Source organism: Nerophis ophidion, linkage group LG12, assembly GCF_033978795.1.
Source record: "Nerophis ophidion isolate RoL-2023_Sa linkage group LG12, RoL_Noph_v1.0, whole genome shotgun sequence".
Classification (NCBI taxonomy): domain Eukaryota; kingdom Metazoa; phylum Chordata; class Actinopteri; order Syngnathiformes; family Syngnathidae; genus Nerophis; species Nerophis ophidion.
The window spans coordinates 7,438,989-7,466,902 of NC_084622.1; the positions used below are offsets into that span (position 1 = coordinate 7,438,989).

The 27,914-nt window shown below is 41.0% G+C and overlaps 1 protein-coding gene across 1 annotated transcript in view; it reads left to right on the plus strand.

Moving 5' to 3' along the window:
• Positions 1 to 27,914, plus strand: part of LOC133562925 (A disintegrin and metalloproteinase with thrombospondin motifs 20-like) — a 454,296-nt gene that overhangs the window by 20,409 nt on the left and 405,973 nt on the right. The window contains exon 3 of the mRNA XM_061916762.1: positions 19,974 to 20,148. Within this exon, the coding sequence (XP_061772746.1) occupies positions 19,974 to 20,148 (175 nt within the window). The remainder of the gene's footprint in view (positions 1 to 19,973; positions 20,149 to 27,914) is intronic.

The window sequence follows — 27,914 nt, forward strand, 5'->3', positions numbered from 1 at the left end:
CCCCGCGACCCCAAAAGGGAGTAAGCGGTAGGAAATGGATGGATGGAACATCTGAATCGCTACCACTTCCCCTATTTTTTTTTCTAGTGCTTCACTCTCACTTTCCTCATCCAGAAATCTTTCATCCTCGCTCAAATTAATGGGGAAATCGTCGCTTTCTCGGTCCGAATCGCTCTCGCTGCTGGTGGTTATGATTGTAAACAACGTGAGGATTGCTCCACAACCCGTGACGTCACGCGCGCATCATCCGCTACTTCCGGTACAGGCAAAGCTTTTTTATTAGCCACCAAAAGTTGCGAACTTTATCGTCGATGTTCTCTACTAAATCTTTTCAGCAAAAATATGGCAATATCGCGAAATGATCAAGTATGACACATAGAATGGACCTGCTATCCCTGTTTAAATAGGAAAATCTCATTGTCTTTGCAGTCTATTCAATTGAATATATTCACTGGTTTGGGGTTTTGTATTTTACATGATGCCTCATGTTGGAGATGAGAAGTTCCACGGTTATCAATTTGCTAAATGGACAGAGAAAAGAGGGTTTTCCAAGTGTTTGTGAAGCAATTTAAAACATGAGGTATGCTAAATTGATCAGGCTAATCAGCCTTTAATTGCCCCTCTGGCCAACTTTGATGAATGACTTGCTTATCCAAACATGTTTGCATCCTTTTTCAAGCAATCGCTGTCGGTTATCCGCATCATCACTCAACGAGAATGACAGAACAATGGAGACAGCGCCAAAGGCTATTGGGTCATAAATGTGTCCGTATCTGATCACTCGGGCTTAATGCCCGGGGCACATTTTGTGGGGATGAGGTCATTAAGGAATAATTAAGCCCTAAAACAAAGGAGTCCTTCTGGGGAGAAAAAAAAAAAAAAAAAAAAGGCAGGTTCCTCTTTTTTTTTTTTCCCCGGGAGTTACTCAAAGCTGTGGCTGAGGAACATTTGGCCTTTTCAAAGTGAGCTGTGACGGGCCGAGGAAGAAAGAAAACGGCGTGAAGGAAGAGGAGACAACTGCCAATAAAAGGCGGGAGGGGAACTTGAGGCTTGTCCGCACCGTGGGAATCGACGCTAAAAGGAGCGTGCGGTGACAAACGAGGTGGTCTCCATTCCAGCCACGCACCTCTGTGCCGAGATCACGTCCTCCTTCCCGGCCGCCGAACACTGCGTGCCACCTCTGGCTGAGTCGGCGCCAAGCGGGATGTGAACGCGGCCTTTGTGGGCTTTGATGGAGTCGTTCCGGCCGTGTCACGACGGTGACCCGTGTTCAAACGGGACCCCCCCCCCCCCCCCGCCTCACCTCCAGTTCAGCACCCACTGCTGAACAGCAACCTTTGTGTCCGGCCAAAGTTTTGCCATGCTGCATGGGAAATAGCCAAACTCTTGCATCCATTTTTTTTTTTTTTTTCAAACCCTTTTTTTCTGTGAGGCGATCAAAGTTAACCGGCCATAGATAGTGATTTACAAAATACAGGTAAACATCTACTACGATCAATCATTGATGCTGAACACAGTGGAACACAGCCCTTTTATTCCAATATAGGACCGAGCATAGAAAATAGTGGAAATTTGAATAGTCTGTTCCAGAGTCAAACTGTTGCCATCATAAACACTTTATTAAGTCAAAGTTAAGTTAAAGTTAAAAGTTAAAATACCAATGATAGTCATGCACGAATCGAATCGTTTACGTTGTGCGATTCAGAATCGATTCTCATTTTAAAAAAAATCTATTTTTTTATTTTTTATTTAATTAATTAATCTATTTTATTTTAAAATTTTTTTTTTTTTTTTTTTTTAATCAATCCAACAAACCACTACACAGCAATACCATAACAATGCAATCAATCCAACAAACCACTACACAGCAATACCATAACAATGCAATCCAACTCCAAACCCAAACCTGACCCAGCAACACTCAGAACTGCAATAAACAGAGCAATTGAGAGGAGACACAAACACGACACAGAACAAACCAAAAATAATGAAACAACAATGAATATTATCAACAACAGTATCAATATTAGTTATAATTTCAGCATAGCAGTGATTAAAAATCCCTCACTGACATTATCATTAGACATTTATAAAAATAATAAAAAAGAACAATAGTGTCACAGTGGCTTACACTTGCATCGCATCTCATAAGCTTGACAACACACTGTGTCCAATGTTTTCACAAAGATAAAATAAGTCGTATTTTTGGTTCGTTTAATAGTTAAAACAAATGTACATTATTGCAATCAGTTGATAAATCATTGTCCTTTACAATTATAAAAGCTTTTTTTTTTTAAATCTACTACTCTGCTAGCATGTCAGAAGACTGGGGTAGATCCTGCTGAAACCCTAGTATTAAATGAATACATATCGTTTTGAATCGGAAAAATATCGTTTTTGAATCGAGAATCGAATCGAATCGAAAAAATCGATACATTATCGAATCGTGACCCCAAGAATCGATAATGAATCGAATCCTGGGACACCCAAAGATTCACAGCCCTAATATATGTATACATATATATGTATATATATATATATATATATATATATATATATATATATATATATATATATATATATATATATATATATATATATATATATACAGTGGGGCAAAAAAGTATTTAGTCAGCCACCGATTGTGCAATTTCTCCCACTTAAAATGATGACAGAGGTCTGTAATTTTCATCATAGGTACACTTCAACTGTGAGAGACAGAATGTGAAAAAAAAATCCAGGAATTCACATTGTAGGAATTTTTAAGAATTTGTTTGTAAATTATGGTGGAAAATAAGTATTTGGCCAACCATTCAAAGCTCTCACTGATGGAAGGAGGTTTAGGCTCAAAATCTCACGATACATGGCCCCATTCATTCTTTCCTAACACGGATCAATCGTCCTGTCCCCTTAGCAGAAAAACAGCCCCAAAACAGTATGTTTCCACCCCCATGCTTCACAGTAGGTTTGGTGTTCTTGGGATGCAACTCGGTATTCTTCTTCCTCCAAACACGACGAGTTGAGTTTATACCAAAAAGTTTTATTTTGGTTTCATCTGACCACATGACCTTCTCCCAATCCTCTGCTGTATCATCCATGTACCCATTTTGATATAAACTCAACTCGTATATATACTATATATATATATATATATATATATATATATATATATACAAATACCCAGAACCCCTTGCAGCACTAAGTCTTCCGAGACGCTACATTATGCACCCCCCGCTACCCCCTACCCAACCCGCCCACCTCGACTTCCTAACGCTCTCTCAGGAAGAGCATCTCCCAAATTCCAAGCTGCTGTTTTGAGGCATGTTAAAAAAAAAACGGGCACTTTGTGACCTCAATAATAATTATGGCAGTGCCATGTAGGCATTTTTTTTCAATAACTTCAGGTGATTTATTTTGGAAAACCTTGTTACATTGTTTAATGCATCAAGCAGGGCATCACAACAAAATGAGGCATATTAATGTGTTAATTCCACGACTGTATATATTGGTATCGGTTGATATCGTAATCTGTAATTAAGAGTTGGACAATATTGGGATATCGGCAAAAAAGCCATTTTCGGACATCTCTAATATATTCATTACTTCTTGTTTTATACTGTATTACACATTTTACAGTCTTAAAGAAATAATCCTCAATTCTCACTGAATGAATTGGGACCTCCAACAGAAAAGTTGGAAGCCAACTTTGCACACTAACCCTTAAAGTATTCCCCAATAAGAGCTTTTGATGGAATGGAAGCCGATGTAACTTTCACTCGCTGGTCCTGACAACTGTTACAAGGTCGAGAACGAGTGCAGCAAAGCTCGATTTTTAAAAACGCAAAGTGATGTTTGTTATTATTACAGTCAGCGAGGCAAACAAGTAAAGGCTCTTCCACTCACCCGGATTTCTGATGTTGACTTTCGGGGAGAGTCATTGATTATCTGAGAATGTCAACATGCTTAAAGTGACGGATTTTCATTCAAGTAAGTTTAGCTCTTCTTGCACTTTGGTGTCATACTGCATATGGATAGACTTAATAATTGCTATAGAATGTCATGTTTTGTGGTCACGTTCGGTTTGGTTTTGGACTCATTGTGCACTCTTGTTTGTTTTGTCACCATGAGAACTCATAAGTTTCACCTGTTATGTGTTCATGACTCACGCACCTGATTAGTTTGGACTCACGCACCTGTCAATCACTGGACCACCATTTAAGCTTGTAGTTGCCAGGCAGTCAGGCTGGCGACATCACCCTCTCCCGTTCGGTTTGGTTTTGGAATCATGGTCCACTCTTGTTTGTTTTGTCACCATGACAACTCATAAGTTTCACCTGCTATGTGTTCACGACTCACGCACCTGATTTGTTTAGACTCACACGCCTGTCAATCACTGGACCACCATTTAAGCCTGTAGTTGCCAGGCAGTCAGGCTGGCGACATCACCTTCTCACGTTCGGTTTGGTTTTGGACTCATTGTGCACTCTTGTTTGTTTTGTCACCACGACAACTCATAATTTTCACCTGTTATGTGTTCACGACTCACACACTTGATTTGTTTGGACTCACGCACCTGTCAATCACTGCACCTCCATTTAAGCCTGTAGTTGCCAGGCAGTCAGGCTGGCGACATCACCCTCTCCACACTCCTGACACTTCTGATTGCTCACTTCTTGCCATAGTTTCATGCTTTTCTTGTCACAGTAAGTGTAGTTTTTTCATGTCCTTAGTCTGTTTGTGTTAGTTTTGTTCCTGCGTTAAGTTTGTTCCCCGCCATTTGTTTTTGTAGTACTTTCGAGTGTTAAAATTAAAATATGTCATTACCTACACACCGTGTCCGGTCCGGTCACTTTGCACCACGGGAAAACAAACCTCACCAAAGTCCACGTCATGACATAGAATAGGGCAGGGGTGTCAAACTTGTTTTCAATGAGGGCCACATCGCAGTCATTGTGGCCCTCAGAGGGCCGTTTGTAACTGAATGTAAGAATATCAAAGTATAATCACCTCATTATGGTATCGCTTCATTCACTAACGGTGTTACGAAAAACATCAGTTCGAATAAGACCTTAAAGTACATAATGTTCGATATAGAGAACATAAACCCTTGATTTATTGAATCACAAATATTGATTTTCAATAGGGATGTCTGATAATGGCTTTTTTGCTGATATCCAATATTCTGATATTATCCAACTCTTAATTACTGATACCGATATCAACCGTTACCGATATATACAGTCATGGAATTAACACATTATTATGCCTAATTTTGTTGTGGTGCCCCGCTGGATGCATTAAACAATGTAACAAGGTTTTCCAAAATAAATTGACTCAAGTTATGGAAAAAAATGCCAACATTGCACTGCCAAAATTATTATTGAAATCACAAAGTGCATTATTTTTTTTAACATGCCTTAAAACAGCAGTTTGGAATTTGGGACACGCTCTCCCTGAGAGAGCATGAGGAGGTTGAGGTGGGCAGGGTAGCCGAGGGGTGTATATTGTAGCGTTCCGGAAGAGTTAGTGCTGCAAGGGGTTCTCGGTATCTGTTCTGTTGTGTTACGGTGTGGATGTTCTCCCAAAATGTGTTTACCATTCTTGTTTGGTGTGGGTTCACAGTGGCGCATATTTGTAACAGTGTTAAAGTTGTTTACACAGCCACACTCAGTGTGACCTTGCGTTCACTTGTGTGTGTGTGTGTGTGTGTGTGTGTGTGTGTGTGTGTGTGTGTGTGTGTGTGTGTGTGTGTGTGTGAAAAGCCGTAGATATTATGTGATTGGGCCGGCACGCAAAGGCAGTGCCTTTAAGGTTTATTGGCGCTCTGTAGTTCTCCCTATGTCCGTGTACACAGCGGCGTTTTAAAAAGTCATACATTTTACTTTTTGAAACAGATACCGATAATTTCTAAAATTGCATTTTAAAGCATTTATCGATGTTATCGGACATCTGTAATTTTCAAGGATATAGTGAATTTGCAAACAATTAAAATTATACACAAAGCAAACTATAACCTGCTCGCCAAGAATGTAGAACAGATCTTCTCAACAAAAGAGGAGAAATATAACCTAAAAGTAAAATCTAATATGAAATATTTGTATGCTCGTTTAACTGTTAAAACCTTTAGCAGATATGTATGTGGAATTAAATTATGGAATGGATTAACCAAAGAAATCCAGAAATCAACAGTCATATTGGTGACCAATATGACTGTTCAAACTACAAGTGTCCACAAAGTAAACAGAACAAGAATTCTGAACTTCTTGAACCCTTTTTTTCCCTTTTAGGATAAAGATTATGCATTATTTGTGTACTTACTATGGTATATTATTCATTTATTATTTACTTATTCACCGTTCTGTTACAGAGCACAGGAACATGATATGGAATGAAAAGGGGTATGATTAAATAGCGCTGCAAGACTTACTTAAATATATGCTCGTCACCTGGATTTACGATGTCAGAGCAAGTTTCCCATCGATTTGTACGTACAAAAATCAAATAACCAAATGCATAGGCAATTGTGCAATAATTTGATCACGTACGACCGCCAGACACTTCTGGATGTGGACATATCGGGCCGTTTTGGACTGATAGACGCGTGCTTGCTAGACCTGCTAACTAGCACGGGAATACTTCGCCGGCTACATCCAGCGGCCTGTGAAGCAGGGGAGTATAGTAGCAGCAGGGGCCGTCTATGGAGCAGATGCCAGCGGTGTGATCGGAAACGCGGATGCCGAGCGGGGCTAAAAACAAAGCAGAAGGCTAATCCCCACAGAACACCACTTCCCTCCATCCTGAAGCCGGATTTAAATGGAAGATGCGAGACTACTGGTCTGGGTAAGGAGTCAGTTAAATTAGAACAAGTTTTTTCTGCTTTGATTGTTTCAGAGTTGGACATGTGTTCTACTGAGGTGGCTAACTATGATGCGTGCAGTTTATCAAAGCAACAAACAAACAATCGGAAAATTCCCGTCGTATCAACTCCTAGATATGGTCGTAATTATACTAAATGCACTGGGCAACATTATTAATATTGCTACTACGGATAATTTGATCAAAAATTCCCTAAAACAGCCCACTACCTATAATATAGTTTTTTTTAACATAATATCATTGTCTCCCAAAACGTTGTTAGTTAATGATATCATCAGAGACAACAATCTTAACGTCATCGGTCTCAGCGAAACCTGGCTTAAACCAAACGACTTTTTTGTGCTAAATGAGGCATGTCCTCCTAACTTTACACATGCGCATATTGCCCGTCCTCTTAAAAGGGGTGGGGGGGTCGCACTAATATACAACAAAAACTTTAACCTTAGTCCTAACATAAATAATAAATATAAATCGTTTGAGGTGCTTACTATGAGGTCTGTCACACCGCTGCCTCTACACCTGGCTGTTATCTACCGCCCCCCAGGGCCCTATTCGGACTTTATCAATGAATTCTCAGAGTTCGTTGCTGATGTAGTGACGCACGCCGATAATGTAATCATAATGGGGGACTTTAATATCCATATGAATACCCCATCGGACCCACCGTGCATAGCGCTCCAGACTATAATTGATAGCTGTGGTCTCACACAAATAATAAATGAACCGACGCATCGCAACGGTAATACGATAGACCTAGTGCTTGTCAGGTCGTTTCCAAAGTTACGATACTCCCGTATACTAAAGTATTGTCCGATCATTACCTTATAAAATTCGAGGTTCAGACGCATGTTCGGCAAGCTAATAATAACTGCTATAGCAGCCGCAACATTAATGCTGCCACAACGACAACTCTTGCTGGCCTACTGCCCTCGGTATTGGCACCATTCCCAAAGTATGTGGGCTCTATTGATAACCTCACTAACAACTTTAACGACGCCCTGCGCGAAATCATTGATAACATAGCACCGCTAAAGTTAAAAAAGGCTCCAAAAAAGCGTACCCCGTGGTTTACAGAAGAAACTAGAGCTCAGAAATTATTATGTAGAAAGCTGGAACGCAAATGGCGCACGACTAAACTTGAGGTGCACCATCAAGCATGGAGTGATAGTTTAATAACTTATAAACGCATGCTTACCTTAGCTAAAGCTAAATATTACTCAAATCTCATCCACCGTAATAAAAACGATCCTAAATTTTTGTTTAGTACGGTAGCATCGCTAACCCAACAAGGGACTCCTTCCAGTAGCTCCACCCACTCAGCTGATGACTTTATGCAATTCTTTAGTAAGAAAATTGAAGTCATTAGAAAGGAGATTAAAGACAATGCGTCCCAGCTACAACGGGGTTCTATTAACACTGACACGATTGTATATACGGCGGATACTGCCCTCCAAAATAGTTTCTCTCGTTTTGAGGAAATAACATTAGAGGAATTGTTACGTGTAAATGGAATAAAACAAACAACATGTTTACTTGACCCACTTCCTAGGAAACTGATCAAGGAGCTCTTTGTATTATTAGGTCCATCAGTGTTAAATATTATAAACGTATCACTTTCCTCGGGCACTGTTCCCCTAGCATTCAAAAAAGCGGTTATTCATCCTCTTCTTAAAAGACCTAACCTCGATCCTGACCTCATGGTAAACTACCGACCGGTGTCTCTCCTTCCCTTTATTTCAAAAATCCTCAAAAAAATTGTTGCGGAGCAGTTAAATGAACACTTAGCGTCTAACAATCTATGTGAAACCTTTCAATCCGGTTTCAGGACAAATCACTCCACGGAGACAGCCCTCGCAAAAATGACTAATGATCTATTGCCAACGATGGATTCTGATTCGTCATCTATGTTGCTGCTCCTCGATCTTAGCGCTGCTTTCGATACCGTTGATCATAATATTTTATTAGAACGTATCAAAACACGAATTGGTATGTCAGACTTAGCCCTGTCTTGGTTTAACTCTTATCTTACTGACAGGATGCAGTGCGTCTCCCATAACAATGTGACCTCGGACTACGTTAAGGTCACGTGTGGAGTTCCCCAGGGTTCGGTCCTTGGCCCTGCACTCTTCAGCATCTACATGCTGCCGCTAGGTGACATCATACGCAAATATGGTGTTAGCTTTCACTGTTATGCTGATGACACCCAACACTACATGCCCCTAAAGCTGACCAACACGCCGGATTGTAGTCAGTTGGAGGCGTGTCTTAATGAAATTAAACAATGGATGTCCGCTAACTTTTTGCAACTCAACGCCAAAAAAACGGAAATGCTGATTATCGGTCCTGCTAGTCACCGACCTCTATTTAATAATACAACTCTAACATTTGACAACCAAACAATTAAACAAGGCGACTCGATAAAGAATCTGGGTGTTATTTTTCACCCAACTCTCTCCTTTGAGTCACACATTAAAAGCGTTACTAAAACGGCCTTCTTTCATCTCCATAATATCGCTAAAATTCGCTCCATTCTGTCCACTAAAGACACTGAGATCATTATCCATGCGTATTTTACGTCTCGCCTCGATTACTGTAACGTATTATTTTCGAGTCTCCCCATGTCTAGCATTAAAAGATTACAGTTGGTACAAAATGCGGCTGCTAGACTTTTGACAAGAACAAGAAAGTTTGATCACATTACGCCTGTACTGGCTCACCTGCACTGGCTTCCTGTGCACTTAAGATGTGACTTTAAGGTTTTACTACTTGCGTATAAAATACTACACGGTCTAGCTCCATCCTATCTTGCCGATTGTATTGTACCATATGTCCTGGCAAGAAATCTGCGTTCAAAGGACTCCGGCTTATTAGTGATTCCCAAAGCCCAAAAAAAGTCTGCAGGCTATAGAGCGTTTTCATTTCGGGCTCCAGTACTCTGGAATGCCCTCCCGGTAAAAGTTTGAGATGCCACCACAGTAGAAGCATTTAAGTCTCACCTTAAAACTCATTTGTATACTCTAGCCTTTAAATAGACTCCCTTTTTAGACCAGTTGATCTGCCGTTTCTTTTCTTTTTCTTCTATGTCCCACTCTCCCTTGTGGAGGGGGTCCGGTCCGATCCGGTGGCCATGTACTGCTTGCCTGTGTATCGGCTGGGGACATCTCTGCGCTGCTGATCCTCCTCCGCTTGGGATGTTTTCCTGCTGGCTCTACTGTGAACGGGACTCTCGCTGCTCTGTTGGATCCGCTTTGGACTGGACTCTTGCGACTGTGTTGGATCCATTATGGATTGAACTTTCACAGTATCATGTTAGACCCGCTCGACATCCATTGCTTTCCTCCTTTCCAAGGTTCTCATAGTCATCATTGTCACGACGTCCCACTGGGTGTGAGTTTTCCTTGCCCTTATGTGGGCCTACCGAGGATGTCGTAGTGGTTTGTGTTATGGTTTGTGCAGCCCTTTGAAACACTAGTGATTTAGGGCTATATAAGTAAACATTGATTGATTGATTGATAATTTAAGTTTATTTCAAACATGCATACAGTGTTATGCATCTCAAATTTCCAATTGTTTCTTCTTCCTACTCCTTAGTAGGAAGGGCCTACTCGTCCTACTTGTTTCTTCTGGAAATATCAAGTATTTCTTGTTATTTTTACAAACCATCATACGGTTTATAATCAATCAATCAATCAATGTTATTTATATAGCCCTAAATCACAAGTGTCTCAAAGGCCTGCACGAGCCACAACGACACTCTCGGTTCAGAGCCCACAAAAGGGCAAGGAAAAACTCACACTCCAGTGGGATATGAATGTGAATGACTAGGGGAAACCTTGGAGAGGACTGTAACCCCCCCTCCCCGCCACACCCCCCATAGTGGATCTAACATAATAGTGTGAGAGTCCAGTCCATAGTGGATCTAGCATAATATTGTGAGAGTAATAAAGTATTCCTGATTCTGATACTGAGTCCAGTCCATAGTGGATCTAACATATTATTGTGAAAGTCCAGTCCATAGTGGATCTAACATAATATTGTGATTATCCAGTCGATAGTGGATCTAACATAATAGTGTGATAGTCCAGTCCATAGTGGATCTAACATAAAAGTGTGAGAGTCCTGTCCATAGTGGATCTAACATAATAGTGGGAGAATCCAGTCCATAGTGGAACTAACAAAATGGTTTGAGAGTGCAGTCCAAGGTGGATCTAACATAATAGTGTGAAAGTCCAGTCCATAGTGGATCTAACATAATAGTGTGAGCGTCCAGTCCATAGTTTATCTAACATAATAGTGTGAGAGTCCAGTCCATAGTAGATCTAACATAACAGTGTGAAAGTCCAGTCCATAGTGGATCTAACAAAATAGTGAGAGTCCAGTCTATAGTGGATCTAACATAATCGTGTGAGAGTCCAGTCCATAGTGGATCTAACATAATAGTGGGAGAGTCCAGTCCATAGTGGATCTTACATAATTGTTTGAGAGTCCAGTCCATAGTGGATCTTACATAATAGTGTGAGAATCCAGTCCATAGTGGAGCTAACATAATAGCGTGAGAGTCCAGTCCGTAGTGGATCTAACATAATAGTGTGAGAATCCAGTCTATAGTGGATCTAACATAATTGTTTGAGAATCCAGTCTATAGTGGATCCAACATAATTGTTTGAGAGTCCAGTCCATAGTGGATCTAACATAATAGTGAGAGTCCAGTCCATAGTGGATCCAACATAATTGTTTGAGAGTGCAGTCCAGGGTGGATATAACATAATAGTGTGAAAGTCCAGTTCATAGTGGATCTAACATAATAGTGTGAGAGTCCAGTCCGTAGTGGATCTTACATAATAGTGTGAGAGTCCAGTCCATAGTGGAGCTAACATAATAGTTTGAGAGTCCAGTCCGTAGTGGATCTAACTTAATAGTGTGAGAATCCAGTCTATAGTGGATCTAACATAATTGTTTGAGAGTCCAATCCATAGTGGATCTAACATAATAGTGAGAGTCCAGTCCATAGTGGATCTAACATAATAGTGTGAACGTCCAGTCCATAGTGGATCTAACAAAATAGTTAGAGAGTCCAGTCCATAGTGGATCTAACATAATAGTGTGAGAGTCCAGTCCGTAGTGGATCTTACATAATAGTGTGAGAGTTCAGTCCATAGTGGATCTAACATAATAGTGTGAGAATCCAGTCTATAGTGGATCTAGCATAATTGTTTGAGAATCCAGTCCATAGTGGATCTAACATAATTGTTTGAGAGTCCAGTCCATAGTGGATCTAACATAATAGTGAGAGTCCAGTCCATAGGGGATCCAACATAATAGTGAGAGTCCAGTCCGTAGTGGATCTAACATAATAGTGTGAGAGTCCAGTCCATAGTGGATCTAACATTATAGTGAGAGTCCAGTCCATAGTGGATCTAACATAATAGTGTGAGAATCCAGTCCATAGTGGATCTAACATAATAGTGAGAGAGTCCAGTTGAAGGGAATTCTCCCTTATGTGTCCGTACAATCTTTCCTGATATTTCACTTGCAGGCTGACATCCAGCTCGTTTATTCCGTGTCATGCATTCACAAGCTTCAACGATGAACACATGCACCACCAGAGGCCCGCAGTGCTTTCGAGGATCCCTGTCAGCCGCCCGCTAATCCTTCACCCTTTAAACCAAAGACAACACATTGGAAAGATACACAAAGGCACGTTTTCCATATCCTCCGGCTAAGTGCCCGTCACTTCCCAGGACGGCTTCACGGAACAACGTTGCTAAGGAAACATTCCATTGTGTGCTATCCTGTTTAAGCGTGCGCATGATCCGACCATACAAGCGTTGTTCCTCATGGCTGAGTGGGCTAAGGAGCTTTGCCAAATCAATATTAGCATTCCTTTGTCCATGTATGATGATGTCACTCCCTCCCACTTTTACACTCGGAACACGTCGTGGACTGCTTACTAAGACTTTTGAGTCAACATGTCTATTTCTGCACTATATCGCCGAAAGTAAAAACCATCTTTCCATATGAGATGGGAAATTGTGGTAAATGTAAATATAAATGGAATACAATGATTTGCAAATTCTCGTACACCCATATTCGATTGAATGCACTACAGAGATAAGATATTTGATGTTCAAACTCATAAACTTTATTTTCAATTTTTCTGCAAATAATAATTAACTTAGAATTTCATGGCTGCAACATGTGCCAAAGTAGTTGGGAAAGGGCATGTTCACCACTGTGTTACATCACCTTTTCTTTTAACAACACTCAATAAACGTTTGGGAACTGAGGAAACTAATTGTTGAAGCTTTGAAAGTGGAATTCTTTCCCATTCTTGTTTTATGTAAAGCTTCAGTCGTTCAACAGTCCGGGGTCTCCGCTGTCGTATTTTACGCTTCATAATGCGCCACACATTCTCGATGGGAGACAGGCGGGCCAGGAAAGTACCCACAATCTTTTACTACGAAGCCACGCTGTTGTAACGTGTGCTGAATGTGGCTTGGCATTGTATTGCTGAAATAAGCAGGGGCGTCCATGAAAAAGACGGCGCTTAGATGGCAGCATATGTTGTTCCAAAACCTCTATGTACCTTTCAACATTAATGGTGCCTTCACAGATGTGTAAGTTACCCATGCCTTGGGCACTAATGCACCCCCATACCATCACAGATGCTGGCTTTTGAACTATGTGTCGATAACAGTCTGGATGTTCGCTTCCCCTTTGGTCCGAATGACACAATGTCGAATATTTCCAAAAACAATTTGAAATGTCTACTCGTCAGACCACAGAACACTTTTCCACTTTGCATCAGTCCATCGTAGATATCAGGCCCAGAGAAGCCGGCGGCATTTCTGGATGTTGTTGATAAATGGCTTTCGCTTTGCATAGTAAAGCTTTAACTTGGACTTACAGATGTAGCGACAAACTGTATTTACTGACAGTGGTTTTTTGAAGTGTTCCTGAGTCCATGTGGTGATATCCTTTAGAGATTGATGTCGGTTTTTTGATACAGTGCCGTCCGAGGGATTGAATGTTGGTTTTCGTGGAGTGTTTTTTCCAGATTCGCTGAAACTTTTGATGATATTTTGGACCGTAGATGTTGAAATCCCTAAATTTCTTGCAATTACACTTTGAGAAACGTTGTTCTTAAACTGTTTCACTATTTGCTCACGCAGTTGTGGACAAAGGGGTGTACCTCGCCCCATCCTTTCTTGTGAAAGACTGAGCATTTTTGGGAAGCTGTTTTTATACCCAATCATGGCACCCACCTGTTCCCAATTAGCCTGCACACCTGTGGGATTTTGATGAGCATTCCTCACCTTTACCAGTATTTATTGAGACCTTTCCCAACTTCTTTGTCACGTGTTGCTGGCATCTAATTCTAAAGTTAATAATGATTATTTGCAAAAAAAAAACGTTTATCAGTGTGAACATTGAACGTTTAGCTTTTCAATCTGGTCCGCCGGACATTCCCAAATAATTTTTTTAGATCTTTAAGATGGAAAGTATGGCTGCCATTATGATGTGCAGTGATGTTTTCTAACGAACGTAAGTCTTGAACTATACAAAGTACTTCAATGGTTGGAATCTGCGCTTATGGATGATATACCAGTTACTATGGTAATCTAATTAGTTATTATGGTAATATAATTATTTAATATGGTCATCTAATTAGTTACTATGGTAATGTAAGAGCGTTGAAAAAATTGTGGAGGCACACCACCAGCAGACAACATTAAAAAAATGAAACTCAGCAGCTGATATTGACAATAAAACGTTGTTCTCGCAAATGTTGGCTAAGAATTCAAACCGTAACAAAGCAAGCATGACTAGCTCTTGTCTCAAAGTAGGTGTACTGTCACCACCTGTCACATCACACCATGACTTATTTGGAGTTTTTTGGTGTCTTCCTGTGTGTAGTGTTTTAGTTATTGTCTTGGACTCCTATTTCGGTGGCTTTTTCTGTTTTGTTGGCATTTTGCTGTAGAAGTTTCATGTCTTCCTTTAGAGCTATTCCTCGCACCTATTTTAGTTTTGTTTTAGCCATCAAGGCTATTCAAGTACTTGCTATCCTTCTTTGTGGAGATGTTGATTGTCATGTCATGTACGGATGTACTTTGTGGACGCTGTCTGCTCCACACGCTGTAAGTCTTTGCTGTCGTCCAGCATTCTGTTTTTCCTTTACAACAAGTTCAGTTTTAGTTTCATTATGCATAGCTTCCCTAAGTTTCAATCCTTTTTCTTAGCGGCACTCGCCTTATGTTTATTTTTGGTGTAAGCATTAGATTGTTTTTGACCTGCATATTGTGATCTCGACAAACCGTGATCCCGACATCTACAAAGCAATTGGCTATCTGCTGCCACCTACTGATATCGAAGAGTACAACATGGTTACTCTACCGAGCTCTAGACAGCACAGAGATTATTATTACTGGTTTGCAAAAAATATTTTTAACCCAAATAGGTGAAATTACGTAATCTCACGGCACACTAGTTGAAACACACTACTCAAAAGAATTTGGACCAGAACCCATAGGCATACTTGCCAGCCCTCCGAAAATCTCCCTGGGGCAACCATTCTCCCGAATTTCTCCCGATTTCCACCTGGACAACAATATTGGGGGCGTACTGCCTTAGGCGTCCTCTACAACCTGAAAAGGGGACTATTATATACAAACCCCGTTTCCATATGAGTTGGGAAATTCTGTTAGATGTAAATATAAACGGAATACAATGATTTGCAAATCCTTTTCAACCCATATTCAGTTGAATGCACTACAAATACAAGATATTTGATGTTCAAACTCATAAACTTTATTTTTGTTTTGCAAATAATAATTAACTTAGAATTTCATGGCTGCAACACGTGTCAAAGTAGTTAAGAAAGGGCATGTTCACCACTGTGTTACATCACCTTTTCTTTTAAGAACACTCAATAAACCTTTGGGAACTAAGGAGACACATTTTTGAAGCTTTTCAGGTGGAATTCTTTCCCATTCTTGTTTTATGTAGAGCTTAAGTTGTTCAAAAGTCCGGGTTCTCCGTTGTGGTATTTTAGGCTTCATAATGCACCACACATTTTCAATGGGAGACAGGTCTGGACTACAGGCGAGCCATTCTAGTACTCGGACTTCTTTACCATGAAGCCACGCTGTTGTAACAAGTGACTTGGCATTTCCTTGCTGAAATAAGCAGGGGTGTCCATGATAACGTTGCTTTGATGGCAACATATGTTGCTCCAAAACCTGTATGTACCTTTCAGCATTAATGGTGCCTTCACAGATGTGTAAGTTACCAATGCCTTGGGCACTAATACACCCCCATACCATCACAGATGCTGGCTTTTCAACTTTGCACCTAAAACAGTCCTGATGGTTCTTTTCCTCTTTGGTCCGGAGGACACAACGTTCACCGTTTCCAAAAAACAATTTGAAATCTGGACTCGTCAGACCACAGAACACTTTTCCACTTTGCATCAGTCTATTTTAGAAAAGGACTGATGCAAAACGCCAGCCAAGCCGGCTGCGTTTCTGGGTGTCGTTGATAAATGGCTTTGGCTTTGCATAGTAGTTTTAACTTGCACTTACAGATGTAGTGACAAACTGTAGTTACTGACAGTGGTTTTCTGAAGGGTTCCTGAGCCCATGTGGTGATATCCTTTATACACTGATGTCCCTTTTTGATGCAGTACTGCCTGAGGGAACGAAGGTCCGTTTTATGATCGCTTACGTGCAGTGATTTCTCCAGATTCTCTGAACCTTTTGATGGTATTATGGTGAAATTCCTAAATTTCTTGCAATCGCCTGGTGAGAAATGTTGTTCTTAAACTGTTTGACAATTTGCTCACGCATTTGTTCACAAAGTGGTGATCGTTTCCCAATCCTTGTTTGTGAATGACTGAGCATTTTACGGCAGCTGTTTTTATACCCAATCATGGCACCCACCTGTTCTCAATTAGCCTGCACAGCTGTGGGATGTTCCAAATAAGTGTTTGATGAGAATTCCTCAACTTTATCAGTATTTATTGCCACCTTTCCCAAAATCACAAGACTACTTCATCTCTACAGAACTGTTTCATGAGTGGTTCCCTCAATCGTCAGGGGGAAAAAAAAAAAAAAAAAGTCTCCTGACGATTGAGGGAACCCCTCATGAAACAGTTCTGTAGAGATGAAGTAGTTTTGTGATATATATATATATATATATATATATATATATATATATATATATATATATATATATATATATATATATATATATATATACACATATATATATATATATATATATATATATATATATATATATATATGTGTATATATATATATATATATCTCCCGGATTCGGAGGTGTTAAGGTTGGCAAGTATGCCCATAGGGAGTGCCTCAAATGCCATTTGACTCTTGTGTAAAAACAAATGCAATGTACAGTCGTGCTCATAAGTTTACAAACCCTGGAAGAATTTATGATTTCTTGGCCATTCTTCAGAGAATATGAATGATAACACAAAAACCTTTCTTCCACTCATGCATGGTCGAGTGGCCAAAAAGTTCAATTTTGGTCTCATCACTCCAAATGACTTTGTTCCAGAAATTTTGAGGCATGTTACTGTGCTGTTTGGCGTAATGTGAGCGGGATACTTTGTGACATTTATGCACAAATGGCTTTCTTCTGGCGACTCGACCATGCAGCCCATTTTTCTTCAAGTGCCTCCTTGTTGTGCATCTTGAAACAGCCACACCACAATTTTTCTGAGAGTCCTGTATTTCAGCTGAAGTTATTTGTGGATTTTTCTGCTGAAATCTTTTCTGGTCTACCTGAATCCCTCATTTTCTACTTCTTAATCAGCGTTTTAAACACTGCTGATTGGCTTTCTCAATTCCTTGGCTACATTTTTATAACCCTTTCCTGTTTTATGCAGTTCAATTACCTTTTCTCGCAGATCCTTTGACAATTCTTTTGCCTTCCCCATGACTCAGAATTAAGAAACATCTGTGCACACTGCAAAAAGTCAGTGTTCATAAACAAAAATACAAAAATGAGAGGTATTTTATTTGAACTAAGCAAAATTATCTGCCAACAGAACAAGAACATTCTCCTTGTCAAGACTTTCCAAAACAAGTAAAATTAGCTAACCTCAATGAGCCCCAAAATACCTTAAAATAAGTATATTCTCACTAATAATGTCATGTTCTGTGGTCACGTTTTGTTTCGTTATGTTCTGTTGGTTTAAGACTCTTTAGTTCCTGTTTAGGCTCCATTGCTTTGTCACCATGACGACCGATTAGTTCACTTGTACTCATTTCAACTCACGCACCTGATATGTCAAGCACCTGTGTTAATCACTCCACTATTATTTAAGCTTGTAGTTGCCAGGCAGTCGGGCTGGCGTCATTGTTGTTTCTCGATGCTCTGTTCACTCTAGTTATGTATCGCTCTTCTCATTTCCTTCCAAGTAAGTTTTGTTTATTTATGACACATTTAGCGAATCTTTTGTTTCATATCCATAGTTTTGCCTTTGTGGTAGTTTTTGTTTATTAGCCAAGTTTGTTCTCCGACCTGTGCGCGCCTTTAGTTTGCAGTTTTTTTCTGTAGATAAATTAAAATATATCTTTACCTTCACGCCATGTCCCATCACCTTCCTTTGCATTCCGGGATAATAAACCACACCATAGTCCACGTTTTGACAAATAACTGTACTACTTTATGAGTACGGATTTTCTATTGTTTCATTGAAAATATAACAGCAAAGTCCTGTCATCCGTTTTAATATAAGACATAATTGTGTCAAAGTCGTGAATTTTTTTTTCATGCTTGAAAAAGGAAATTATTACTTTAAAACATGTCACAGGTGAGGTTTGGTACCTTGATTAGCCATTCAAACCTGTTTCTGTCAACTTTTGTGCATTTTGTCGGATGGGGATGTAAACCTTTGATCAGGGTCATTTGGGTACTTTTGTCATTTTGATTTAAAAATAGTAAACAGTTGTTTGGCAATAAATAGCTTCCCACAACCATTCAGCATGAGTGGAAGAAAGGTTTTTGTGTTATCATTCATATTCTCTGAAGAATGGCGAAGAAATCATAAATATTCCCAGGTAAAGGTGTAATGGTACACAAAAATTTCGGTTCGGTACAGTAAGAAAACAACAAAATATAATTTTTGGGGTTATATATTTACCAAATTTGCAAAATCTTCCATCAAATTTTTTTTTTCTTGGTTGAATATTTAATGTGAAGTAATTGGAACCTTGGATAAGTCAATAATTCTTAATAACTTTGATTTTGAATCAATATTATGTTTTGAGCAATGACAGTTTGAAAAAAAAAACAGCAGCTTTGTTTCATTAGTCAACATACAACTTTTTCTAAACTACATTTAACCTTCAAGCTTTTTAATTTAACTTTTGTTATGTTTTTTTTTATTTAAATAGTATTTTTAGAATGTGCCGTGGGCCTTTAAAACAATTAGTTTTGGGCCGCAAATGGCCTCTGGGGCACGATTTTGACACCCCTGCTATAGATAATAAAACAATTAATCTAATAAATCAATGGATAAAAAGCAGAGCCTGGAGACGCATGCGTGTTTATCATAACTCTCTCTCTGTGCGCACAATTTGTTTTGTTTTTAACCCCTTCTTAACCCTGAACGTACATTGTTAATACACGCAACCATAACTCAAAATGGCGGACATTTGAGGCATTTAAGAAACTCCGCCCGGACAGCCCCGCAAAAGAGGACATGTCTGGTGAAGAGAAGACGTATGGTCAGTCTATCCTTGCCCGATCGCTGCTAGCACCTCTAGCTAGCATGCTAGCTGCGATCGGGCTAGGATAGACTGACCATATGTCCTCCTTTCACCGGACATCTCCTCTTTTGCCGGGCTGTCCGGGTGGAGTTTCTTAAATGCCTCAAATGTCCGGCATTTTGAGTTCTTAATATGTCTGTGTGGAAACTCTTACAGTACACCACCGAACCGAAACCCCCGTACCAAAACGGTTCAATACAAATACACGTACCGTTACACCCCTACTCCCAGGGTATGTAAACTTATGAGCACAACTGTACCTGAACAATGACTGTACTTCTAAAACCTTCCTAGATCGGCACTTTCACGACACCAGACGGCGAGTACTTTTTGGAGCCGCTCCTGAATGCCGAGGGAGAGGAGTATGAGGACGAGCACCACAAACCCCACCTCGTCTACCGACACGTGAGGAAAAACAACTTCTCAAGCACGAGCGTCGTTCCCCAACCCGAGCCTTGTTCGGCCTCAGGTAACAGACTGCAGACTGTCTACTAACCACCGTGATATAACCACTGTCTGGTTTTTATACGTACCTCCACATGACCCCGGCTGTAAAATGCAAATTATACCCAAATCAATCACAATTTCAGTCTTGATTGCGGGGTTCGGATCTGGAATTATCTCATTTAAGTGCTCCAGTCCTGTGTTTTGTTGCTTGGCAGTGGTAGATAGTTTAAGATGTGTCACCGCCTAAATGTTTTCATGTTTATTGCTGAGGCCTCTGAGAGGTGAAGAGCCCTTAAAGAGAGGGGGTGTCCTCGCGGAGTCCTCAGAGACCGAGGTCCTTCAGTGTCATTCTGTGGAAGAGCTCAGTGGGCGGCCTTTGTTGCAGAGGGACGCTATAAATATTCTGTGTGCGAGCCGCTCCGTTCGCTCGTCGTCTGAGCTCGGGGGCCGTTGTCGTGCGGCCGTGGCTGACCTGTCGAACCCTAACAATGCCTCCTTCGTATGCTTTGGCTTTTCAGCCACTTGGTCTGTGTGTGGTAAGCATGTGGAGGGTCTCTGTCTCTGGCTTTATCTGGCATCGACTTTAGGACACTTTTTAATGCAGCCTCCCCCGTTGGAAGGTATGACGAGTAGTTCCAACCATACATTGTTGTTCAGTTTGTTAGAGAATGAATCATAGTCTTAAAACTCACTCATGCAACCCCAGATCATAATGCTACCACCCCAATGTTTGACAGTCAACAAGACCCAAATATATTGCCAGCTTTAGACAATAATGACTAGGTTTTGGCAATGTTTCAGTCAGTCTATAGCAGTCTTTCCTGGGGGGTGGGTGTCGTGACCTTGGGGAACATGCTATTTATTGTCGCTACCAGAATATGATGACGCGTATGTGGCACTTGGCTTCACTGTAACCAGGAAAGACCGGCGTGCTGCTTCTTTAAATGTTAAAGGGGAACATTATCCCCAAACCTATGCAAGCGTCAATATATACCTTGATGTTGCAGAAAAAAGACCATGTATTTTTTTAACCGATTTCCGAACTCTAAATGGGTGGATTTTGGCAAATTAAACACCTTTCTGTTTATCGGTCTTTTAGCGATGATGTCAGAACGTGACGTCACCGAGGTAATACACCCGCCATTTTTATTTTCACATTACAAACACCGGGTCTCAGCTCTGTTATTTTCCGTTTTTTCGACTATTTTTTGGAACCTTGGAGACATCATGCCTCGTCGGTGTATTGTCGGAGGGTGTAACAACACTAACAGGGAGGGATTCAAGTTGCGCCACTGGCAAGAAATCTTCCGCCAGACCCCCATTGAATTTGCCAGAGTGTCTGCACATTTTACCGGTGATGCTAAGGCAGACATGGCACAGAGATGTATGGATAACCTGCAGATGCATTTGCAACGATTAAGTCAACGAAATCACAAAGGTGAGTTTTGTTGATGTTATTGACTTATGTGCTGATCAGACATATTTGGTCACGGCATGACTGCCAGCTAATCGATGCTAACATGCTACGCTAATCGATGCTAACATGCTATTTACGCTAGCTGTATGTACATTTGAAACTAGATACCCACATTTAATGCGAAACAAACACTTACCAATCGACGGATTTAAGTTGCTCCAGTGTCACAAGATGCGAAAGTCCTGATCATTTGGTCCGCACATTTTACCGGCGATGCTAATAAGGCAGCCACAACGACATCATCGGTTCAGCGGCCTCATAAGGGCAATGAAAAACTCACAACACAATGGGATGTCAATTTGAATGACTATAAGAAACCTTGGAGAGGACCGCACATGTGAGCTGCATAGTAGGAAATCAAATAGTGTATTGATTTACGTTGACAAGTTGAAAAACTTATTCGGGTGTTGCCATTTAGTGGTCAATTGTATGTACTGTACTGTGCAATGTACTAATAAGTCTCAATCAATCAATCAATCAAAAGTACGTCCTTCGCTATGTGTTAGGTTCCTGCGGACGTTATCTCCTTCTGTTGTTGACTATTTGTTTCATACGGTGTTGATGTGGAAATGTTTGCCTCGGCATTTTGTTGGTGTGGCACCGAACGGAAATGTTGACATGCGGAGTTTCAAGCACTCTTCATTCTCTAGCGGGTGACTTTACAAATGATGCTACATACTGTATTAGCAGTAATGCTAAAATGTATGCTGAAAGTATGTCCTTCAATATGTGGTAGGTTCCTGCAGACGTTATCTCCTTCTGATGTTAACTATTTGTTTCATACAGTGTTGATGTGGAAATGGTTGCCTCTGCATTTTGTTTGTGTGGCATCGAACAAAAATGTTGACATGCGGAGTTTCAAGCACTCTTCATTCTCTAGCGGGTGACTTTACAAATGATGCTACATATTAGCAGTAATGCTACTTTTTGTAGCAACGCTTTTGTCCCACACTTGACAAATTACGCTTGTCTGTTCGACACATTCCCACTTGAAGCCAAACCACCGCCAGACCATGGACCTCTTGCTGTTTTTCTGGGGAATTCATTCTTCCTCCATTTGTTACCAGATTTGCACATTCTTTGTCTCACGATAACCACTCGCACCACAGCTAAATGTTACCCATGCCACTACCTCTCTGCTCGGCGAGGGCGTATACGTATGTAAGAAGGTGCTCTTGTTTTATTTAGGATATAAGGGCAATGAAAAACTCACAACCCACTGGAGATGACCGCAAATGTGAGCCGCATAGCAGGAAATCAAATAGTGTATTGATTTACATGGCGCCCGACTTAAACAAGTTGAAAAACTTATTCGGGTGTTGCCATTTAGTGGTCATTTGTACGGAATATATACTGTACTGTGCAATCTACTAATAAGTCTCAATCAATCAATCAAAAGTATGTCCTTGTTATGTGGTAGGTTCCTGCGGACGTTATCTCCTTCTGTTGTTGACTATTTGTTTCATACGGTGTTGATGTGGAAATGGTTGCCTCGGCATTTTGTTGGTGTGGCACCGAACGGAGATGTTGACATGCGGAGTTTCAAGCACTCTTCATTCTCTAGCGGGTGACTTTACAAATGATGCTACATATTAGCAGTAATGCTACTTTTTGTAGCAACGCTTTTGTCCCACACTTGACAAATTACGGTTGTCTGTTCGACATATTCCCACTTGAAGCCAAACCACCGCCAGACCATGGACCTCCCGCTGTTTTTCTTGGAATAATTCTTCCTCCATTTGTTACCAGATTCACACCTTCTTTCTCTCGTATTACCAATCGCATCTCAGCTACCATTACCCACGCTGCTACCTCTCTGCTCCGCGAGGGCGTATACGTATGTGACGAATGTAAGAAGGTGTGCTTGTTTTTTTGAGAAGGAGCGACAACAAAGAGGGAGAAGAGCCTGTAGTGTAATGCCCGCGGCTAAAAGCAACTGCGTGAGAACGTATACTCGAATATCACGATATAGTCATTTTCTATATCGCACAGTGACAAACCCGCGATATATCGAGTAAATCGATATATCGCCCAGCCCTAATTAGAACTATACGCTACTTTGTATTAGAAATAGCAGTAGCAGAGGATGCATGTGCATGTACGAGCCAGTCTGCCCCACAACAAGAGGATAGAGAAAAACAAGGAGCTTATCGATTACAACGTCGGACTATAATGGTTGACTCGTGCAAAGCTTTTTGGGTAAACCTCTACCATATATGGAGGTACCCGTTGATGTCACCGATTGGGGGGGGGGAAACTGCAAATTCTAACCGGTTCGTTTGGAAAAAGTATGAAGGAAGGCAATATTGTTTTAGAAATATCTCCACCATGCTTTTTAGGTTTGATTTCAAATTTACGGGACTTACGCAGTTCCCAAATACAGAAAACAGGAACCAATAGATAAGAAAAGTTGGTTTTGCATAACAGGTCCCCTTTAAACCAAAAACAGAATAACTTCATAATAGGAAATAAAACAACTGATACATATAAGACACAAATAAAACCTAATTTAACACTTAATTTAGGCCAAAAGTATGAAGAATATGCTTATTAAAAAATCTGCAATGTGCGGAAGGACAATTGTAATTAATTGTCACAGCCCTACTGTACAGTAGTAACAGATATATGCTGCAATGTGAGGGGTGTTCTCACTTTTGGGTGTGATCCCAAAGCCTGCTTTTAATTATGAACTTGTTGTTACCACAGATCATTAAAGATCATATTGATAATTTTACAAAACCCAAAGCCATTGAATTTGGCATGTTGTGTAAATGGTGAAAACAGAATACAATGATTTGCAAATACTTTTCAACCGATATTAAATTGAATGGAGTGCAAAGACAAGATACGTAACATTGAAACTGGTAAAAAATAATTTTTTGCAAATATGAGCTCATTTGGAATTTGATGCCTGCAACGTGTTTCAAAAAAGCTGCCACAAGTGGGCAAAAAAGACTGAGAAAGTTGAGGAATGCTCATCAAACACTTATTTGTAACATCCCACAGGTGAACAGGCTAATTGGGAACAGGTGGGTGCCATGATTGGATGTAAAAGCAGCTTCCATGAAACGCTCAGTCATTCACAAACAAGGATTGGACGAGGGTCTCCACTTTGTGAACAAATGCGTGAGCAAATTGTCCAACAGTTTAAGATCAACATTTCTCAACTAGCTATTGCAAGGAATTTAAGGATTTCACCATCTACGGTCCGTAATATCATCAAAAGATGGAGAGAACCAGGCAAAATCACTGCACATAAGCGGCAAGGTGCAAAAACCAACATTGAATGCCTGAGACCGTCGATCCCTCAGACGTTACTGCATCAAAAAGCGACATTAGCGTGTAAAGGATATCACCACATGAGCTCAGGAACACTTCAGAAAACCACTGTCAGTAACTACAGTTGGCCGCTACATCTGTAAGTGCAAGTTAAAACTCTACTAGCCAAAGCCATTTATCAACAACACCCATCCATCCATCCATCCATTTTCTACCGCTTATTCCCTTTCGGGGTCGCGGGGGGCGCTGGCGCCTATCTCAGCTACAATCGGGCGGAAGGCAGGGTACACCCTGGACAAGTCGCCACCTCATCGCAGGGCCAACACAGATAGACAGACAACATTCACACTCACATTCACACACTAGGGACCATTTAGTGTTGCCAATTAACCTATCCCCAGGTGCATGTCTTTGGAAGTGGGAGGAAGCCAGAGTACCCGGAGGGAACCCACGCATTCACGGGGAGAACATGCAAACTCCACACAGAAAGATCCCGAGCCTGGATTTGAACCCAGGACTGCAGGAACTTCGTATTGTGGCTTCACGGTGGCAGAGGGGTTAGTGCGTCTGCCTCACAATACAACAACACCCAGAAACGCTTAAATATAAGTTGAAAAGGATTTGCAAATCTTTGTGTTCGGTTTTCATTTACCATTTACTCAAGGTGCCTTCTTCACTAGTTTTTTTTAGGTTTTGTACATTGACATCAACATAATTGCTTATTAGCCCAGTGAGCCCACCCAATTTTGACCGACACACTCGTGAGACCCATAAGACAAGAACTGTCTTACGGGGGTACAGTGTGGCGTGTTGGGAGAGTGGCCGTGCCAGCAACCTGAGGATTCCCAGTTCAATCCCCACCTTCTACCAACCTCGTCACGTCCGTTGTGTCCTTGAGCAAGACACTTCACCCTTGCTCCTGACGGGTGGTGGTTAGGGCCTGGCATGGCAGCTCCCGCCATCAGTGTGTGAATGTGTGTGTGAATAGGTGAATGTGGAACTAGTGTCATTGCGCTTTCAGTACCTTGAAAGGTAGAAAAGGGCTATACAAGTACAACCCATTTACCACTAACTGTAGGTCTTCATGTACAAACCCTGTTTCCATACTGTCTGAGTTGGGAAGTTGTGTTAGATGTAAATATAAATGGAATACAACGATTTGCAAATCCTTTTCAACCCATATTCAGTTAAATGCACTACACAGACAAGATATTTGATGTTCAAACTCATATATTTCTTGTTTTTTTTTTTGCAAATAATAATTAACTTAGAAATTCATGGCTGCATCACGTGCCAAAGTAGTTGGGAAAGGGCATGTTCACTACTGTGTTACATCACCTTTTCTTTTAACAGCACTCAAACGTTTGGGAACTGAGGAAACCAATTGTTGAAGCTTTGAAAGTGGAATTCTTTCCCATTCTAGTTTTATGTAAAGCTTCAGTCGTTCAACAGTCCGGGGTCTCCGCTGTCGTATTTTACACTTCATAATGCGCCACACATTTTCGATGGGAGAGAGGTCTGGACTGCAGCTCGATAATAGTCTGGATGGTTCGCTTCCCCTTTGGTCCGGATGACACGATATCAAATATTTCCAAAAACAATTTGAAATGTGGACTCGTCAGACCACAGAACACTTTTCCACTTTGCATCAGTCCATCTTAAATGAGATGGACTGAGAATGAGAAGCCGGCGGCGTTTCTGGATGTTGTTGATAAATGGCTTTCGCCTTGCATTGTAGAGCTTTAACTGGCACTTACAGATGTAGCGACAAACTGTATTTAGTGACAGTGGTTTTCTGAAGTGTTCCTGAGGCCATGTGGTGATATCCTTTAGAGATTGATGTCGGTTGTTGATACAGTGGTGTCTGAGGGATCGAAGGTCACGGTCATTCAATGTTGGTTTTCAGCCGTGCCGCTTACGTGTAGTGATTTCTCCAGATTTTTTTTAACCTTTTGATGATATTATGGACCGTGGATGTTAAAATCCCTAAATTTCTTGCAATTGCAATTTGAGAAACATTGTTCTTCACGGTGGTAGAGGGGTTAGTGCGTCTGCCTCACAATACGAAGTTCCTGCAGTCCTGGGTTCAAATCCAGGCTAGGAATCTTTCTGTGTGGAGTTTGCATGTTCTCCCCGTGAATGCGTGGGTTCCCTCCGGGTACTCCGGCTTCCTCCCACCTCCAAAGACATGCACCTGGGGATAGGTTGATTGGCAACACTAAATTGGCCCTAGTGTGTGAATGTGAGTGTGAATGTTGTCTGTCTATCTGTGTTGGCCCTGCGATGAGGTGGCAACTTGTCCAGGGTGTACCCTGCCTTCCGCCCGATTGTAGCTGAGATAGGCGCCAGCGCCCCCCGCGACCCCGAAAGGGAATAAGCGGTAGAAAATGGATGGATGGATGTTCTTAAACTGTTTGACTATTTGCTCACGCAGTTGTGGACAAAGTGTTGTACCTCGCCCCGTCCTTTCTTGTGAAAGACTGAGCATTTTTTGGGAAGCTGTTTTTATACCCAATCATGGCACCCACCTGTTCCCAGTTAGCCTGCACACCTGTGGGATGTTCCAAATAAGTGTTTGATGAGCATTCCTCCACTTTCTCAGTCTTTTTTGCCCACTTGTGGCAGCTTTTTTGAAACATGTTGCAGGCATCAAATTCTAAAGTTAATGATTATTTGAAAAAAAAAAATGTTTACGAGTTTGAACATCAAATATGTTGTCTTTGTAGTGCATTCAACTGAATATGGGTTAAAAATGATTTGCAAATCATTGTATTCCGTTTATATTTACATCTAACACAATTTCCCAACTCATATGGAAACGGAGTTTGTAAAAGCAGCAGGTTGACAATGTGGCATGGAGGATTAAAGAACAAGTCCACAACATTGAAGTATCCCTAGATGTGACTCTTCCGTCTTATCAGATAGGACCCCCCCCCCCCCCTCTTGTCCCCCCCCCCCCTCCCTCCTGTCCCCTCCTCTCCAGATGAAGCGATTAAAACCAGCTCTTTGAAGACCACGCTAGGCCCCTCCTG